We start from the raw sequence: 20,512 nt of genomic DNA on the forward strand, positions 1-20,512 counted from the left end.
GACAAGGAAAGGGATTTGAAAGTCAGGAAGTGTTGATGCTCCACTTTTTTCAGAGTATTAAGGGAAAATCTCCACGGTATCCTCAAGTTTTGAAATAACGTTCACAACGATAAAGCTTATTTTTCTGAGTAGAATGACCCTTTGTACGACAAACATGTGTAAACAATGATTTTATCGACGGTTTTTTGTTGGGAAATGTTTAGTTGGTGATCTTTTAACACTAACAAACAATTTAGTAAAAATATTTGTTTGAATTACTCATGTTTCATAAAGTTTTACATAAATAGGGCAATGTAACTAAATTTTCATATCAAAAATCAAATTATTCGCTCTACAGCATTGCCTTTGCGTTCTCGATTGCGAGATTCCTACACCCAAAACTGGCAGCGCTAGTCCTAGAGAATGATGGTCTCGGGTCGAGAGAATAGTGGTACCATTCACGGACGCAGAGAACACAGCTCGAGATGGGCGATAGAACTATTTTCTCGAGGTTCATTTGCAAAAAAGTTCATCCGTCAAACAAAAAACCAAAAGTGTCGACAACGGGAATCGAACCAGAGATCTTTGACCAACCAATCCAATGACTTAGCTGCCTCGGCCACCACAGCTTGGTGACCATGGAGAAGTCAGAAGTCCATGTATGACACTTGTTGGAGATTTATTGATTCAACTAACGAATGAACTCATTTGTTATGATGGTGTGAGTTGGTACTATTATTCTATCGATTTTGGCACTGAGCCCTTAATAAATTTTGAGAGAACGATTATCTCGATTCTGAATTTTGGGTGTACTCGAAACTAGGTGTCCGAAGGCTTGATTGTTGAGGCAATTGCAATCCTCTTTTTACACCTTAGCTTTCATCCACCCCGGGATTCGAACTGACGACCTTTGCATTGTGAGTCCAACTGCCTACCAGCGACTCCACCAGGACAGGACCCAGGGAGACGACTCCTACACCTGGACTGAGCTAACGACCTAACCTTTTAAGGTTAGTCCGGGGCCAACATTTACTTCCCGTCCGACGGAAGGCGTGATCAGACAAATCTCGTCTCAAAATTTGCCACCGGGACCTTCTGGGATCGAACCCAGGCCGACTGGGTGAGAGGCAATCACGCTTACCTCTACGCCACGATCCCGGTTTTCATATAAACTTACCAAGCAATGTTATCAAAATTTCCCAAATCGCTCCAAGTATGTTGGAGGCACTTTGAAATGGCAAACTAACAACATTTTAATTGAATGCTTCATCAAAAATCAATAAAACTTAACAAACAAACAAACAAACAAACAAAAAGTTTTTGTTAGTAAATTATTTTGTAATGATTACATTTTTTTGGCAAATCAATGTCAATGGGTCGTAATGAGGACATTCTCCCGCGTCGATTGATATATTCTGGAGCAACATTTGAAAAGGGCACATAAGCATTTTGACAGCCAGAACTATTTGGCAAATTCAGAGCCAACAAGTAACTATTTGACAAAACTCGCAGTGTTATAAAGTTGCTGAGAAGGCCAACTATTGTTTAACATTTCGAGTTTTGCGAAAAAGTTTCATGTTTTCTCGAAATTTGCAAAATAGTTCAAGCTGTCAAAATGCTTATCAGCCCTTTTCTCGTGTTGCTCCAGTTATAAAAGTTGGAACTTTACTAAGAGTTTAGGTATTATGACAGCAAATAATGTTTCCGTACAGGGTTGTACGGACAATTTAAAATGATACACTGTATGGAAAGGAAGTTGATTTCGGAACCGTTCGGACAATCACAGACAACACACTCGTCCACGTGGTCGAATGAGGGAAACAAGTTTTTATTTTAGTTTTTTTCTCATTTTGCTCATGTAATTGCTCAAAACAACGTTTATTTTTGCTGTTTGTAGTTTGTAGTTTGTAGCACTACATATTTGCTCAAGCCTTTATTCACATTGTACAGACTCTGTCATCTTATTTACAATGATTCTCTTTTCTTATTGTTACTAAACAATCGCAGCAGTAATCAAACAGTGTGTGTAACTTTTTTGGTTATCGTCACAGGTAATGGGGGCAGAATGTTGTTTAAATGTCTGATTATTGGCTAACTTGAATAATTTGGGATTATATTTCCTTCTGAACGTGTCCATTTTTTACTGGAGGAGATTTCCATTCTTTGTCAAATATTATCCTAAGAATGCGTTCCATGACCACAAAGTCCAATTATGACAATCATTTGTAATATATTTTTTTATTTCGCCACTGTGGCGAAATGCTCGTTTTTTTATGTTGGGATTTTGCATATCAATATGTTTTAGGAGGAGGTCTGAGTGTGCAAAAGGGTGCGGGAACAAGCGTTCGGGGGATCAGCATTCCGGGCGATGATTGGTGGTGGTGGTGGTGGTTCAACGGCCGGGTCGACTTAGTTGAGTACGGCGTTCTGTTCATCTTGAAAACGCTGAATCCTGCCAATCATCCTGTAATAGTTTCGCTATAGAGAATTATCCAATGGCGTCAGTGTTGGTTGGAAGGCGATAGTAGACGGGAAAGCGAGTTATGGTCATTTTAGGCATTAGCCGGTTTTGTATTTAACGGTTGAGATAGAGATTTACCTCCTGTTCGTCCTGGCCGTAACTTGCCGGCTGGAGATAGCCACGTTTTCCGAATCTGAAAGTAGAACAGAAAACGTGGTCAGATTACATCGTTTTTGACACTTCAAGAGTCGACGCGCAGAGGGGAGGTCATTTGTTTGAGGTTATAAAACCCCGAAAAAACAGGCCAATCCAATAACCCACGGGGACGCCCTCACCTGGGTCTGGCATCGGACGAGTGGGCTCGGTCGATAGCCTCTAGGATGAAATATCCGATAATTTTGTCTAGTCCCGAGTGAATCCCGTTATAATTCGGGGGCAGTTCACTACGTGCCAACCTACAAGAAGAAACAGAGAGAAAAATAGACACCGGCGTGTACGTTTCAAAGCGGAGGAGTTGTTTGGATGAGGAAACCGGAAGCGGACGAAGGAAGTGCGTTCGCAAAAGAACAAGGAAGAATAGTTCAAGAAATTCTGTGCTCTTTTTGTGAGGTTGGCATGCAGGTTTTCCGATTGGTGCTATAGAGTGCTGGTCATCATAGACTAGTATATATTTCTGGTCTAAAGATAAGACCAACTAAACGTCATCTACAGCAACGCAAGCAATAAACCATAATTTACTACAGAATAGTAGACACTGCACCCACAGACAAATAGACGTAGGTCTCTTCAGAAACTCAACACTGCCATTTGGTATTCACCACAGCCATAGAATAGAGATAGGTAGAATTGCCACTTGCCGATTCCCCCTTGTAAACGTCAAGCGACACTGCCGACAGCGCCACCACTGCTCGAAACGGGGAACTTCAGTCGAAATGCGCACTGTGCACTTTGATGGAACTGCCCTGTGCATTCTGGAGGGTGCGTTTTGTTTGACAGTGACAGATGGAAAAAGGCTTGTTGACGTTCAGTTGGCAATCAAAAATGTGAAATGGTGCTTGGAAGCCGGATGAAAAGACGAGACTAGTGAAGGTGGTAGAACGTTAGGATTAGGCGCAAATTGCGGTTTAAGTTGGAGTGCGGAGTCTTTGCTGGAACACCACGACCACTTTTCTTCACTCCGAACGGCAAAATAGTCATTTCCTCTTCCGATTCTTTACTTGGTTTGACAGCGACAGCGAAATGTCAACATGACAAAACAGATGTCTTGAAGAAGTGAAAACGGGTGTCAACTTATTTGGCATAATCTTGAAATTTAGAAAAAAAAATGCTGATGCGAAATAAAAATCATTTAATCTTATTTAAAGCAAAATATCCTAGTTAAGGGATGCACTTATCTTGAATTTTCATAATTGTTTTGATTTGTTTTCCATGTTTTTTTTTAAATCATTTTACATTTTTAATGAATAATATATATGTGCCAACCAGTTCTCCACATTCTTGACAGTATTATGCGCAGGGTGTTGTAGTTCCCCGTTTCGCCGCTGGCATCAGTTAGGCAGCACAGTTTTGTCCCCCGGTCGGTAAATGAGTGGCAATTCTATCTTTCTCTATTCTATGCCACAGCGTATTGACACGCGTTTGACAGTTTCTTCAAATTGTATGCCCGCACACTTTAACCAAAAAATTTAGGGAGAAGTGACTGACGAATTCGTCCTTTAGTCTGTGGTATTACTCATCACATATTAAATAGAATTTAGGGTGTGTTAAGGGTAGGTCGAGTTAGAAATCAAATAAAGGATTTTTTTCTCTAAGTATTGTAGTTTTGGCAATGCAAATTGAATGAAATCCATGCACAACTCTTTATTCTACTAGAATATTCTTTTTGACTGTATAACTGTAACCACCCTTGTACCTGACAATCTAATTGGGGCAATTATAAATGAGCAATTAGGCCAAATGCGCAGATTTAAAGCGTTTTCATCAGTTTTCTTCACGCCACGATGACACCAACGCCTGTTACGCTCCACCCTCAAAAGCAGCCCGCTGTGCCGATCCCATTTGACGACGTTCTCGAGGAAATCGGCTTTGGCCGGATCCAGCTGGAGCTGATCGTGCTCTGTGGCGTGATCATGATGGCCATCATTTGCGAAACCATGGGCGTCAGCGTGATCCTGCCGGCTGCCAAGTGTGACCTTGACCTGACCGCCGCCAAACAGGGCCTTCTCGGTGGGGCCACGTTCCTCGGAATCATGGCTTCGTCGTACGGCTGGGGCTACCTGTCGGACACGCGTGGTCGGCGCAGGGTCATGCAGTACGCGCTGTTCGGAACAGCCGTTTGTGCCGTAGCTTCAAGCTTTGCGAATGATTTTTGGTCCATGTTGGTGCTGCGGCTGCTTGCTGGAGTTTGGTGAGTGAGTTTTTTTGTACCGGGTTGGTTGAATGATAGCCCATGTTTATGTTCCAGCGCCTCGGCTCCATCCGCTACTGTCTACGCGTACTTGGGAGAGTTCTGCTCACCGTCAAAGCGTGCCCAGGTCATTTCGTATGCTTCCGTGTGGGCTTCCGTTGCTATGGTGTACATCGCATGTGAGTGTCATCCACAATATCGGTAATGGAAACAAACAATGACCTTAATATTGTCTACAGTGCTCGGTTGGTGGATTCTGCAGTACGACTGGAGCTGGGCGATCTGCACCGATTACCAGATCAGACCGTGGCGCCTACTCTTCGTTATTTACACTCTGCCCGGATTTGGCGCTGGGCTGGCGTTCCGCTGGTTTCCGGAGAGTGCCAAGTTTTATCTAGCTACTGGACGATCTGATCGCGCCTTGGAAGTGCTGCGTTACTGTTACCGCAAAAACAGGGGATCGCTGACAGGCTTTGAGGTGTACGCTCTTCAGGAGGGGCGAGGATCGTTTGATGCTTCGTTGGGTATTTTAAGATCGCTGTGGCAGCAAACCGTACCGCTGTTGCGTTGGCCAACGGTACTATACTTTGCCGTGTGCTGCTTCCAACAGATGAGTGCCTTTGCAGTGTATGGAGGATTGGGTCTGTGGTATCCGGAACTGATGAACCAGGTGTCATCCACGGATCGTGAACTGGCGGTTTGTTCTGTTGTGGAACATACCCGTTCCACGAACTTGATCTTAACTCAGGAGATTTGCACTGCACGTATCAATGATGAGACATTCATATACATTCTGATAATGGGCGTCTTCGGAACGGTCTGCTCCATATCTGTTTCGATTCTACTGGGCAAGTTCAACCCCAAGATCATGGTTGTGGTCAACTTCAGCGTTGCTGCCGCCGCTGGAATAGTTATGCTGTTCGTCGCCAGTCGCTACCTCATCGTTGTGTTGTTTTGCCTCGAGGTTATTCTCGCGGGATTTTCAATGGTGCTGATCAACGGTACCGCTGTATCGATCTTCCCCACCCAGGTTCGTGCCATGGCAGTCTCGTTAAGCATGATGATGGCTCGACTGAGCAGCTTCATCTTCAGCAGCGTAATCGGATACTTCATGGTAGATCACTGTGAAGCCACGTTCTACATGTTCTCCGGTATATTAATCTTCGGAGCGGCACTGACCGTACTCCTGCCTAGATAACTTAGCCAAGACACAAACCCTACCGCAATAAAGCAACAAACTAATCTCATAAATCCCACAACTGACACCGTGATGACTTCCCGCTGAATCCTATCACCCTTATCGCTGCTGCGAAAACTTATCTTTCTCTCCGGTGATGATGGAACCAACTAGAAAAAAAACCGCTTAAATATGTTCTCACGCGTGACAATCACTCACAGTTGCCTCCAAATGTTCCCGGTGATAAGAGCCATCTTCAGCCTTTGCGTGGGAGCGTAAGTGATTTAGTGTGCCGAAATTAGTAACCGAAATGGCTCCAAGTGTCGAGAGTGTTGTTGAAAGTGGCGGTGGGCGAGTTTTTATCGTGGAACCGCTGGCGGTTGGCGACGGCAAGGAACTGGCCAAACGCGGCACAGAGCAAAAAAGTCACACCTTTGACGAGGCGATTGATGTTGCCGGTAGGTGGTTGGGGGTTGACAGAGAGTTTTTGGTTTAGTTTTGGTTGAAATTGTAATTGATTGGATTATTGTTCATTATCGGTTAGCAGGTCAAGCGCTTGATTTTTACGGGATGAAACGGAGTCAGCTTTGTCCGCTTTGTCAAAGTTGGACAGAGGTTTTGAGTTCATGGAAAATTGATTTTTTAGATTGGATCGGAAAAACATAAAACATTTCACAACGTCATAAAACTGCCTGAAACTGCTTAATTGTCATCAAGAAAATCTTAATAGCCAACAAGCAGCTAACTAGTAGTTTTATTTGAAAAATCTCACGAATTTAGTGTATATTAAATTTCACAGGAAATGCTTAAATTCACGGAGAGACTAAAGTTTTACTGATTGTACACTCAAAGCCCGACCATGGTAGTTTTAAATCAAGAAATTGATTATTTTTTCCATATTAGAGGATTAAAATTACTAGGGTAAGTGAATTTTCACTATTTCGCGGACAGCGGGAAATTCGTGAAATTAAAAGATTTCCGTGAAATCCCGTGAAATTTATCAATTTTCTCAAATCAATTCGTTGAAATAACAACATAATAAATATTTCATCTTTTAGTATTTTTTATTTTAGTTTTACTAGTTTTCAAATGAACCATTTGAAGAATTGTTAGCAAAACATGCATTAACATAAAAATGTGACAACATTTACTTAGAAGTGAATGCTGCGAATACTTAAATCATTTTAACAGAAATCACTCAAAGTAAAAAACATATTCTCGGAATCACAAATATTGAAGTTATGCTGATAGCAAAAAGAATATTTTTTACAAATTTTGGATTTTTCACCCGAAATTTGTAAAATTTACTGAACAACTAATATTGTGATGAGTGTTTGAAAGATTGCACAGAATTTTTTTAAATGAATTGATTTTTTTCTGAGTCTGAGTTTTGATTACTGGCTCCCGTGGAAGTGGAAAAATACCACCTTTTTTGTTTTTGAATTTTGAAGATTTCGTTCCCGATTGAATAATTTTTGGCTGTTGATTTTTTTATGTTGTTAAGAAAAGTGCGATGCAAATCTTAAAAAATATTTTTAACTGGTAAAAATTTCGCAAAAAAAATATCTCAATAATTTTGACTGGACAGTATTTTTAATTTTTGCATTGATTTTGATTGATTTTGTTTAAAAAAAAATGCTTTTTTAGTCGAATATTAGAAGTAAAAAGAAGTAAAAAAAACAGTTCAATAAATTGGAATACGTATTCCCTACATTTCGTTTGCGAAATAGCCTATAGCACTTTTGGAAATTAGGAAAAGTTTTTTTCTGTGTCACGTTCAAATCCTTTCAAATCTAGTAAAATTTTGTATAGTTTAGTGAAGAATAAAATATAATAAAGCATATAAAGTAGTTTCTGTGATTGAAACATAAGTTTTCAAGGCTCCGCGAAATTTCCGTGAAATTTGGTGTTTTGAAATTATTTTCATCAAAAATACGTCGGTGCGTGTTTTTAATTTAACCCTACAATATGATATCAACTGTCATGGTTTTTGAACACTGATAAGCCATTGCAAATTTTATTTCAAGTTTTTTCTCCACCTTAAAAATTTCTTTATAACACCAGGGGGGCAGAAAATAATTACCTCAATTTTAAATTTTCATTCAAAAAACATCTTTTTTTCTGTGTGGAGAGAATTGTAACACATGAAGTAAAAAGTAGGTGAAATTATCAAAAAAGGGGTAATATTCAACTAATCCAAATTTCACCCTACCAAAATTCATCTTTTTCATTCAAAAATATTGACAAAAAATATTCCAAAAAATCTTACAATAAAAAAAAACAATTATTAAATATTTTAAGGAGTTGTTGTTTTAAGGAATCCTAGCCAACGATAAGTTGGATGGTCGATCCGGACATAGTTTACATACATTTAAGTGAGATCCGGCTTCCAAAAAGTACATCAATATCACTTAAGTGGGCATATCTCGAGACAGGGTTGCCAGATTTTCAATGTTTTGGACTCGTTGGAAAGATCTTTTGATAACCTAACTAACGATGGGTTGGATGGTGGATCCGGACATAGTTTACATACATTTAAGTGAGATCCGGCATCCAAAAGTACATCAATATCACTTAAGTAGGCATATCTCGAGACAGGGTTGCCAGATCTTCAATGTTTTAGGCTCGTTAGAAAGGTCTTTTGATGACCTAACCAACGATGGGTCGGATGATGGACCCGAACATAGTTTACATACATTTAAGTGAGATCCGGATATATGTGAAAACACATTGTTATACATAACTTTTGAACTACTTATTGAAACTTCAATATGTATAAAACTCGATCTATGGGACCCTAAACCAAGTCGAATGCAACAGGTTTGGGTCAAATCGGTTCAGCCAGTGCCGAGAAACATGAGCTAGTTTGTTGGTCACATACATACATACACACACACATACACACACACACACACATACACACACACATATACACAGACATTTGTTCAGTTTTCGATTCTGAGTCGATATGTATACATGAAGGTGGGTCTACGACGTTTTTATACGAAGTTCATTTTTAGAGCAGGATTATAGCCTTACCTCAGTGAGGAAGGCAAAATGTGAAAACATGTTTAACTGATGAAAATTTACCAGTTTCTGATGTAATATTACACATTTTTTTGACACAAAATGAATATTTACTTTTTTCTGTGTTTATGAAAATTTTGAGTATAGTTGACAAAGTGAATTACGAAATAGCACGATTTTTATTCACAGGTTTTGGCAGAACCAGCTGGCAGGTCTTCCTGGTGTCCGCCCTGATCATGTTGGCCGTCCTGAACGAAACGATGGGCATTTCGATTCTCATTCCGGCGGCCCACTGCGATCTACACCTCTCGGCCACGGACAAGGGCATGCTGACGGGGGTCAGTTTTGCGGGTAAGATATTTCCATGATCGAATCGGTGGGTCTCGTGGCGCAGGGGTAGCGGCTTCGGCTGCCGATCCCGATGATGCTATGAGACGCGGGTTCGATTCCCGCCTTATCCACTGAGCTTCTATCGGATGGTGAAGTAAAACGTCGGTCCCGGTTTCTCCTGTCTCGTCAGAGGCGCTGGAGCAGAAATCCCACGTTAGAGGAAGGCCATGCCCCGGGGGGCGTAGTGCCAATAGATTCGTTTTTCATATTTCCATGATAATTATTTCAACTTGAGTCGTCACCCGGGAGCGACGCTATATCCGTCAGCAACATCCCAAAGTGACGTACCCGGTGCGTAAACAGTTGGATATATTAATAAGTACGCAAACATGGGGCCTGTTTCTAGGTCCACGGGAGACGGTTCTTATCTTTGTTGTTAGAGCAGTATAATTTCTTTCCTATTTTCGCGAGACGAGAACACGTTGCTGTTATCTCTGGACTTTTCATTAGTCAACGTTGGACGCGCCGTTTAGTTGATGTTTTTATGGAACTTTCCGGAATGATGCGACGTAAATTCCGCAATCAATACTATCTATGCGGAATTCGTCTAGATGAAATCGATAACTTGTGTTCGCGCTTTGACCCATCGTTGTAAACTCGATTTCACGTGGTGTTAGTTTTCACTTTACGATGGGGTCGTGGATTATAACCCTCAAATGTTCTCGCCTTACAAATATACTTTTCTCACAACGTGTAACGTAAAGCTCACCAAAGACCGTGGTGCAAAACAACTATAAATTTCTTACTTTCCACCCGTGTCGCACCACCCTCCGATATCAACAGGTATCATCCTGACTTCTCACCTGTGGGGCTACCTGGCGGACACCAAGGGCCGCAAGAATGTGATTATCCTGTCGTTGGCACTCACGACCGTGTGCTCGCTGGCGTCGAGCTTGGCCAGCGATTTCGCCACCATCGTGGTGCTTCGACTGCTCGTCGGGATGTGGTGAGTAATTCTTTTTCTCGTGCTTCGGTTATTGATATAATTTATCTTAATATCACTTGTTTAAAAAAAAAACTTGTTTGATTTCGAGTTTATTTTTATTTTTTATTTACCGTTGTTTGCGTCATAAGTATTTCGATACAAAATGGTCATTTGAATATTAGAAAATCTCTATCTTGAGAAGGGGAAGTCTGATCGATCTGGTGTCTTCAGCAAATTTGCAGGTTATTATTAGGACTTTTTTTAGTTTTCAAAATATCTAAGTTATCAGCAATTATTTTTTCGCGAAAAAAAATTTGCGGTACTGTATTAAAAAAATACTTCGGATAATCGAATCACCACTTAAATACTTTAAAGTGATTGAGATCCAAAATAGGGACAAAAATGACGATGATGAATTTTTTGGCAATTAATCATTCAAATTTATCGAAAATAAGGTCGCAAAGCTCCGGTGGAAAAAGCAATCATTCAAAAATAATTTTGATAAAACTACTGGTGGCTGAAATACAACCTCTGAAAGTTTTAATTTGGGGAAAAATGAGTTTGCTCAGCGTAAAAAAGTGATTTAACCCTCTAACGCCCATGGTTGCACTAGAGCACCATCATTTTTTCACTTCAAATTGACATTTCTCGAAAACTATTGAAATAAATCAACTTATTCTTCATACACAGTATTAAGGGGTTACATACATGTAAATCGGGAAAAAAGTCAAAGGTTGGTATGAGCACACATTTAAACTTTTTTTTTAATTTGTTTTCAGAATATTAAAATATACATTTTCATCTACAAACAAAACAAATTTGAGGACATTTGGTTGAATCATTGCCGAGATATAACTATTTGAAGTTAGCAGTTCCGAAAAACGATATCTCAACTCTGCTATGACCAAATCGGCTCAAAATTTTTGTAAAGACTCGTTAAACCGGTCCCGTGTGCATGACGAAGGCCGATTTTCAAAAAGTTTACTTAAAAAAAGATAAAAATATTTTTATGTTTTTCATATAAAAAATTGTCAGTTTTTTGATTTTTGTATTTTTTTAAAAAGCTAAATTTCAAAATCGGGCTTCGTCATACACACGGGATACGTCTTAAGAGTCTTCATCTCAAATTTCAGCCAGTTTGGTCTATCCCATCTCGAGATATCAAGGCACCCGTAAATCAACTCGGTGTTTAGAGAAAAACGCTCTCAAAGTTTGACAGTCCGCTTCGAGCATGGCAAAATTTTGAGTTTAAATCGTTTAGATTATTCATGAGATTTATTCCTGAAACTTTCAGGAGTGATTGAAAATCATCTTTTCAGAGGATTCAATAAATTTTCTAAATTATTAAATTTTACGATTTCATACATGTATGAAACCCCTTAATTAGAATGTCAACTGCCCAATTCAATTTTTATCGAATTTGGGCAAGTCTGTAAAAAATGGCAAGGAAAAACGTAAAAAATCTCGATTTTGCTCTGGGCGGGAAGTAGAGACCATAATAGGGAGACTGGTCTAAGATTGCTAAATCGATCTGGCAACGTATGTTTTGAACTTGGCAACACTGATAAGTTTTACTGGGCGTAAAGGCAAATGCTCGTTTGGATACGTCAAACTCGTGTCTGTTTGGGTACGTCAAATTCACTTCGACCAGTCTCCTTATTTAGGATCTCTAGCGGGAAGGGGTTAATGTTCTGCTTGCGTCAAGCCTCATCCAATCCCTAGTAATTTTTGTTGGTTTTCAGTAGGCCATAAAAGCATATTTAGATTGAATGAGGGTTTCCAAAACCGCCATAAAACCAGTAGGGGAGAGTGGGGAGACTTGAATCCCGGGGACACTTGATTCCAAGCCTGTATCTCGTCAGCATGTGGGTAAAACAATTAGTTTTGTTCTAGAAAGTTGTGCGAAATTGATTGAAACTCATTGTAGAAAACAAAGAAAAACATTAAAAAATGTTTAGATTGAGTTACACACATATTTCTAAAAAGTGCTGCAAAAAACTTCCAAGAGATCTTTTTTCTTTTTTTGATAAGTATAGAAAACACTCAAAAATTATTCAAAACAATATTTTTTATACATGAATTGTTTGATAAACATATCAACTCCAAAGCCCTTACGCATTTGACGTTAAATTTATCGTCATAACCCCGGTACTATTTTTACAATCAATTTTTTTTAAAAAGTACGTTTAGGGAGACTTGATCCCTGCATTTTTACAGTCACTGGAATCAGCCTCGAGATTAAATAATTGGGCTGGGTTTTCGTACATAGTTTCCTTTAGTATATTTGTACATAACTTACTGCAGTTTGAACCATTTTTCAAAAGTTTTGTAAACAAAAATTACCAGCTTTTGTAAACATGCTATATTTCGGTCCAAAAATGAAAATTTTAAGTTTTTAAATATTTTGCATGCTAAACTTGTTATATTTTGAACACAAACGTACAGGTTTAATGTAAAAATGCTGTAACTTATAGAAAATTAAAAGTTTGGGTGAATAAGAAACATTTTGCTTAAGATTTACCCCCAACATTTTGAAAATGCCGGTTTAAAATATTTTTTTTAAAACGCTTGGCATGATTCGAAGAGATTATCTGATGATATACCCTTATCAGCCAAACACAGTTGAATATTAAAGCTTACAATTCATGCAAAAAGTTCATAGTTTTGTGAGAAATTGACAGAGTTATGTGCGATACAAAAAAGGGGATCAAGTCTCCCCACTCTCCCCTAAGCTTAAAAATGATAATAAGGATGTAACAAATAATTGTGATCAAATAATTTCTGATAAAGCGATAGTTGCAGGGATATCCAAGCACTTCTAATCAATCTAAATGTAAAATACCTAGACTTCCAAATCACCAAAACCAGAATGTACGAAAAATTAATGATAAATAGTTTTTTTTTATTATTTCTTAAAAACGTTATTACTACAGTAAGGTAAATGTTTTTTATTAACCTTGCGGCAGTCGCGTTAGTGTACTTTGTGCACCGTTTGTAAGGACGTTTGTAACGGAGGCCGAAAAACGCGACTTCCAAAAGGTTTATCTTCTATTTTAATGTCTTTTTTTATATTTTTATTTTATCTCAAGCATTTCCGCACCCTCCGCCACCATCTACGCCTATCTGGGAGAGTTTACCAAAACGGAACGCCGCACCATGATGATCTCGTTCGCTAGCGTGGCCGTAGGCCTGTCCTCGATCTCGGTTGGAAGTAAATTTCCCAGAATGACTACACTGTCGAACAGTTGATAACATTCAATTTTTCCCCCTTGCAGCCCTCGGCTGGATCTTCCTGTCGTTCAACTGGCGCCTCAACCTGTTCGACGTGGTCGAGTTCCGGCCGTGGCGTCTTCTGCTCATCCTGTACTCCCTGCCGGGGGCCATCGGAGCTGCCTGGATGGTGTTCCTGCCGGAGAGTCCCAAGTTTTATCTGTCTCAGGGTCGCGACGATAAGGCGCTAGCGGTGTTGCAGCGGATGTTCCTCGAGAATCACCGGGGCTGCACGGTTGAGGATTTCGTCGTCAAGCGGATTACGCCCGAGGTTGACGCGGAGGAGGCGAAGGCCAAGCCGAAGGGCTTCCTGGCCGTGATGGGTAGCATGTGGCAGCAGACGGTTCCGCTGTTGAGGCGACCGAACCTGCTGTATTTCGTTGTGTGCTGTGCGCTGCAGTTTGGGATGTTCTTTGTGTGAGTAGAGGAAGTGGTTTGATCTTGATGAAGTTAGGCTAAAAGAAGGTTCATTACAGCTCTGCCGGGATGGGTTTGTGGTATCCGGAGATTGTAAACCGGGTGACTTCCGCCAACCAGAGTGTTCCGGCTACGATCTGCGAAGTTCTGCAAGGTGTTCACAGCTCGGACGAGGACTTTGTGGCGTACGCCGAGAAGGAGTGCGACGATCGTATGACCCAGGACGTGTTCGTGTACGTGATCGTGCTGGGTTCGATCTACACCTTTCTGTATCTGGCCATGTCTACGCTGCTGCAGAAGATCAGGCGAGGGCACATCTTGTTCTTCAACCTGTTCACCTCCGGGGTGTGTGGAGTTCTGCTGGCGTACGTCAACGATCCTTACTTTGTGCTGTTGTGCTTCTGTGCGTTCATGGTCTTTGCCGGATCGTCGATTTCGCTTGTGAATGGAGCCGCGGTGTCTCTGTTTCCAACCCACGTCCGGGCGATGGCCGTCTGTTTAAGTTTGATGATGGGTCGGCTGGGCAGTGTTGCCGGCACGAACCTGATCGGGCTAATCATGGAGGACAGCTGCACGCTAACGTTCAACGTATTCGCCGGTTGTTCACTGCTGGGGGCCATGCTTACGCTTGTACTGCCAAGCCGATAGATAGGATAGGTCAGCATTCTATGAATGAATTGAAGAGACTGCTTCCAAGTATCTCAACTCTGCTCAACTGCTTAGAATAAACTTTTCTAGTCATGTAAGTTGAAATCCGAAACGATAGATCGAATAAACGCTCTTGAATTGAACTTTCTTTTTCCAGCAGCTTGCAATTCGACACTTACGTCGATAAAGAAAAACTCACAACTCTTTTTATTTATTTTTGGCTTCCGCCGAAAGTCAAACGAAAAGTGGCGTAATTTGAGCTGCGCCTGGTTCGCACATCTACGGCGGTGGCGGTATCATCGACGGAAAGCATGTACGTGCTTATGCTGCTGCACTGGTTCCATTTTCAGACAACTTTTTCTCGTCCCGTTGAAGTTCTGGAGACTTTGCAAGGGAAAAGCCTTTGATGTTGAAATCTTGCTGCTTTTCCAACCTACATGTTTTCGGTCGATTGGCGACGGACGTTGTCACATATTTTTTTTTAGTTTTGTCGTTATATTGCATAACTTTGAGCATTGTTTTCTTTCTTTGTTTCTTTTTTTGTGTGTTGGGAAACTTGATGAGTATGGGATCACGACTAAATTTTATGTATGTTAGAGTAGAGACGTTATACATCGTCGGCGTTGTTATATTATCTTGAATTTTCCTCATATAAATTGTGTAAGCTGCTCACGATAGAGACGAGACATTGTTTGAGCAAATTTTAACTAATAGTGATGATTTATAATAATTCTTCAAAGTGTCTTGATTACAAGTACTCGGAAAAATACACCGTGTTAGAATTAATGTGATGTCATTCAAATCTAATGATTGTGTTTTTAATTCAAAAACTTTGCAGCAAGTGTTGCAAAATTTTCCATTCCCACCAGATAGTACAGGGCCAAGAGGATAGAGTTCCACCCAAATGAAAACTAAGGCAAACTCAAAATTATAGGTCTGATAATAAACTTTTTACTCATGCCTCAAAATTCATCGAGGCGTCGAAATGCATGAAAATGGGCAACTTTACATTCAAAACGATGTCACACAAATAATTCATCAAATCTATGCAGTGCAATTTATTATCGTGATATGCTGAAATGTACCAGGGTGCAAATTTTGGTGGGAAACGTTACATCTTGTTTGACGAGCCCAATATACATTTCTATTTCGCGTTTTCTGGTTGTTCTATTGGAAAACTTATACTGGTCATTGGTACTTTTGAAGTCGAACGTAAAACAGCGTCTTTTATTTGGGAAAATTTCTATACACTTTTGCACCAATGAATTTGATACTGTTAGTAAAACAATTCTACGATCGGGGCAAATCGCAGGTCAAAGCATTCGAACGCACGCTGACCAAGGACTTTGACCTTGCGTCGGATTACTTCTTCGGACTGGATCTGCTGATGGCACTCTCTGGAGCCCGGCTCAACTCACGGAACGCCACAGTTCGTCGATGGTGGAAGATCTACCGCTGGCTGATTCCGTTGCCGATGATTGTGATTTCTTGGAACGGTTACCTCCATATCAAACGGCAGGCAAAGGTGGACATCGTGCTAAGCAGTGTGCAAGCCATGGTGGGATTTGTCGTGATAATTTCCCGCATTTTGCTCATACTCTGGCATTATGAACCGTTGATGGAAGTCCGGCGCTATGTGAACAGACGCAAATTCGGTAGGGGTCTTCAATCGTCGTTTCACATTCGCAGTGTAACTTTTTCAACGCAACTGTGATAATGTTAGTTGCTACTATTCCAGTGCTCGATAGTTCCCAACATTGATGTGAGGCAGAGTTTTCCAAGCGTCCAATACCTTTGCGAAAAGACTGTGACGTTTTTCACGATCGGAACTGGGATGATGACTATGCTCATCTACCTGGTTGATTACATGACTCTCACAGGATTCCAAGCAACTCTCAACAAAGGGTTGTGAAGAAAAAGGACTACTTTTGGAAATACATCCAAGAGGGGCTCGGAGATTGCATCAGACTGCACATAGAGTTCCTGGCAATCAAAAACAAAATACGCCCATTGCTGAACGCCCACTTCTCCATAGTTTACTACTCGACAGCGCTGAACTGGGCCAGCGGAGCTATCTATTTGTCCCAGCTGAAAACTTTAACACTGTTCTATCATACGTTGTACTACTGCCTTTTAATTGCTTTGGAATGCGCTTCTCTGACACGTATGGTGAGCCTACTAAACGAAGCTAACAATTCCATCGGCTGGGAGCTGTACAATTTAGAGTGGCCAACAAAGCTAGAGTGTGGCGAAAAGTTTCAACGCGAGTATCGGTCAGTTCGTCAGACTATAACAACGGTGATGGTGGTTTCACAACAACCTTTACGATTTAACTGCTTTGGATTGTTCGAATTCACCCAGGAACGGTTCTGGGAGCTGCTGAATATGGCATACAATTTGTATGAATTTTTCGGATATTTTGTCTAAAGGGTATCTGAATCTTTCATCACTTTGTCGAATTTGATCTGATGTGAAATACTTCATCTTCTATAAAGTTTAACAAAAGCCTTAATACGTTGTTATTGTATTGCATAAAATCGGTGATTGTTACCTTATTCAAGGTTTTAAAACGTTTAGATAAGCTTGATGTATTACTAAACACATTTGATGTTATAATTAGTAATATAAGAACATAGTATGTTTGTTGATATTATAATAAATAAATATTTAGAAAAATGCACAAGGCCTTAAGCCGAAAACTAATCAAGTTTTTTTGTCAAACGTCACATAGTACAACAAGTTGGAACAAACATCAAACAAAATGCTATCACGACGTTATGTAATGAAAAATAAAAATGTAATAAATTTGACGAGAATTTGATGACAATTTATGGGTTTCGGTTCTATTTGTTGTAGAACGTTGATAAACTATTTGATTTTAACTTTTCACATGCTTTTTATCATTTACAAGTTCATTTTTGTTGACATTTTGCGTTACAGTAAAGTGCTCTGAAGTGCCTATTTTCGCCCAAATATGGTCTCCTATTGATAAACAATATGACGAACGAAGCTCAATTTCATTGATGTGCACGTATTTTGTTGTAATATAAATTGAGGCGCAAAAAACTCTGGAAGTTTCTTTTACAGATATTCTACTTATTTTGAGGTTCTCTGTCTATTCTAACCAGGGGATAGCGAAGAAGACGCCATCTTGGAAGTTCAGAAAACAAACACTGACAATCAGTATTATACATATTACTATGGTTACACTAAGTGTGTTATCCTGGTTGAACTCAAAAGTCCCATGCAAATGTTTAAAAGCAAACTGGAAAATGTGTAATGCCGATTCTGATTGTACGGGCGCACTGTTTTGTCGAGCAAAAAAAGGTAAACAGAAAAATTACTTTTTTCGATATGAATCTACAATCTACAAGAATATCATAGAATTTGCAGCAACACAATTCACGTGTTTTTGTTCAGGAATTTATCGTTTAAATTGGGGAAAATTTGAAAATCAAAAACCCAAACAATGATTTGTCATGGGCTACCATTTGACAGCTAGTGCTTTTGTTGTGGGCTCTCATTTGACAACCCTGCTAATGTCGACTGTTGTCAGTTTGCTTTGGTCGGAATAGGGTTGCCATCCCCCCGATTCTAACTAAAACCGAAAAAAAATAAAAAAAATATGACTTAATCAAAATTCCTGATGGAAACTCATGTGTCCCTAATCACCTATGATAAGGGTACACAGTTACAATTAGTTCCATGTTGTTGATGATTTTATTAGGGGAACTTTAACCCGTTCGCTCCCGAATTGACTCAAAATAAAGCTCCGAGTGCCTCTGAAAAAAAAAATACTAAAACACATGTGCTATTTTAAAGGATATTGTGTAACTAATTTTCCATCTTTTGCTAAATTTGTCCTCCTATGTGCCAGTAAATTCTTACCACGTTTGAACAAGGTGTCTCATATCTCAGCTTAGGTTAATTTTTTTTTTGTTTTTTCATGACCCCAGAAATTGTCCAGGTATGTCACTGGATTTTCAAGAAATTCAGACATGTAGTGAAGCAATAAATTATTAATTTACATTATTTTCGGACAAAATGAGTTGTTTTCCTTCATGAACATTATTATCCGCTGTAGCCGAAATTGACAAAAATATGGCGGCTGTAAAAAGTATTTTATTGAAATGCTTATAAAAACTTGATAAACAATAGAAATTCATTAGGAAAGTTCAATTAGAGCTGAAAATGAATGAATATGTAAACCTGCATAATAAATTCCACAAAAAAAAATTAAAAGTTACCTAAATACAGATTAAATCTAGTAGGTGGTCGAAAACTGGGCCCTCTACCCTATATCAAGGAAAAAGGTTTGTAATAATAATCTGACCAAGGGGCAGGAAACTCCAAGTATAATTAATAAATCTTAGCATACTTACGTTGTTTTAATATACTTGTAAGTATACTAACGAAATTTGAACCACGAATTTTCACCGCTACTTTACGCTTCTTGGCTTTGACAGTTCTGGTCAGGCTTGCCACAAATACAGATTTTTTTGGCACATACCAAACACTCAATCGAGTATAACTTTAAAAAATAATATTCTTACCAAAAACTGAACATGCCAAAAGATGCTAACAATGTTTATCTTTTTGGCCAATTTAACAAAAACTGCTCACATTTATTCTAACTGTAAAAAAAAATTCGTTTGTGTTTCGGGCCTGTGCTGAAAAATCTGTATTTGTGGCAAGCCTGGTTCTGGTGCTTGTGTGTGTTTATGTTTACATTAGAGCTTTTAAATTTGCATGACTTAGCAGTTTTTAATGTTGATCAAATATTCTTCGGTAAAATTTAAATAAAACTGACATTTATCAGCGGAGCAAGCATTGTTTTTAGCGAATATTGGCTGTGGGCTACGACAATTCATTGACAAGGGACAGGTTTACCTAGCCATCAATTCGCCGCAGATTTTTACCTCGGAACAACGGTGGTGGTCCTACAATCATGGTAGAGGCCGTTGGACTGAATGCACCAGACAACAATTGTTTCCTTGTGCCGAAAGTAAGCCCACCGGAAAAAATCTTGATTCTTGAGAAATTGTTAATACAATAGAGAGCAGGTTCTGGATCAAGTGTCCAGTTGATTGATTTTGGAATGTTCCCTATGCCCTTGAGAAAGTTTTTCTCAACATATAGGTATCATTTTTTTTTTGTATGGATTTGGCAGAAAGCTCATCCGACTCGTCCAAATTCAATCAAATCTGCAAAAAAAACGGCCCCGTTGAGATCCTTCATCTTCTTCTCTACAAACGCTATGTCCCTCACTTTTGCAACCGCTCAACTCGCGTCGGATTCCTCGTCATATATGATACCCTAAGTCCCTCCCGGAAGCACGACGAGTGGTCTATCGCTTCCTGCACAATCCCGAGTAACCGGTGAACCACAATCTCCCCCAAAATCATTCCCGCAACGGGTTCGCACTCAGGTTTGCTCAGTCCCCGTACCAGCGCATAATCTGCAAAATCTCTTCGAAAAACACCGGAATGTAATGGCCGGAAGCGCCCCACAGGCCAACAAGAGTCGCCACTTCGAAAGAGATCCTAGCGTCGGAACTGGTCTCGAGACTAGCGCTACCCTGGTGGATTACAATGTTGATCTTCCTGGAGGTGTCGTCGCTGGAAGAAGTCAAACCCGACAGAAAAAAAGTAAAATCGGTTTGATTTCGTTTTCGTTTAATTGATTTTGAAATAATTCAAAAGCCCTGGAGGAAGTTTTTCTCAATTTGCCGGTTCCGTCGTTTGTTGGTTAGGATTGGCAGAAACAAAAAACAATTTAATAACAAAATAGTTGTGACATTTATAGACGTCA

The 20,512-nt window shown here is 39.9% G+C and overlaps 3 protein-coding genes across 6 annotated transcripts in view; 2 read left to right on the top strand and 1 right to left on the bottom strand.

Moving 5' to 3' along the window:
* Positions 1 to 1,779: 1,779 nt before the first annotated feature.
* LOC120415737 (neuropeptide F-like) overlaps positions 1,780 to 20,512 on the bottom strand; it is a 53,731-nt gene continuing 34,998 nt past the window's right edge. For 3 of the 4 annotated variants that reach the window (XM_039577354.2, XM_039577346.2, XM_039577338.2), the window contains exons 3-5: positions 2,776 to 2,895; positions 2,579 to 2,633; positions 1,780 to 2,457 (exon numbers count right to left, since the gene is read on the bottom strand). In XM_039577354.2, the coding sequence (XP_039433288.1) occupies positions 2,389 to 2,457; positions 2,579 to 2,633; positions 2,776 to 2,895 (244 nt within the window). In that variant the 3' untranslated portion in view covers positions 1,780 to 2,388. The remainder of the gene's footprint in view (positions 2,458 to 2,578; positions 2,634 to 2,775; positions 2,896 to 20,512) is intronic. The other variant, XM_039577362.2, reaches the window with a different exon arrangement.
* Positions 4,410 to 6,095, top strand: LOC120415729 (synaptic vesicle glycoprotein 2B-like). Its single transcript, XM_039577326.2, has 3 exons — positions 4,410 to 4,847; positions 4,905 to 5,026; positions 5,087 to 6,095. Exons 1-3 carry the CDS (start codon positions 4,441 to 4,443, stop codon positions 6,043 to 6,045), a joined length of 1,488 nt encoding a protein of 495 aa, XP_039433260.1. The 5' UTR covers positions 4,410 to 4,440; the 3' UTR covers positions 6,046 to 6,095.
* On the top strand, positions 6,234 to 14,895 carry LOC120415717 (synaptic vesicle glycoprotein 2B-like). The gene is made up of 6 exons (XM_039577316.2): positions 6,234 to 6,482; positions 9,241 to 9,402; positions 10,225 to 10,387; positions 13,456 to 13,577; positions 13,642 to 14,053; positions 14,113 to 14,895. The coding sequence occupies exons 1-6, from the start codon at positions 6,335 to 6,337 to the stop codon at positions 14,699 to 14,701; spliced, it is 1,596 nt and encodes a 531-aa protein (XP_039433250.1). The 5' UTR covers positions 6,234 to 6,334; the 3' UTR covers positions 14,702 to 14,895.

Source organism: Culex pipiens, chromosome 1, assembly GCF_016801865.2.
Source record: "Culex pipiens pallens isolate TS chromosome 1, TS_CPP_V2, whole genome shotgun sequence".
Taxonomy (NCBI): Eukaryota; Metazoa; Arthropoda; class Insecta; order Diptera; family Culicidae; genus Culex; species Culex pipiens.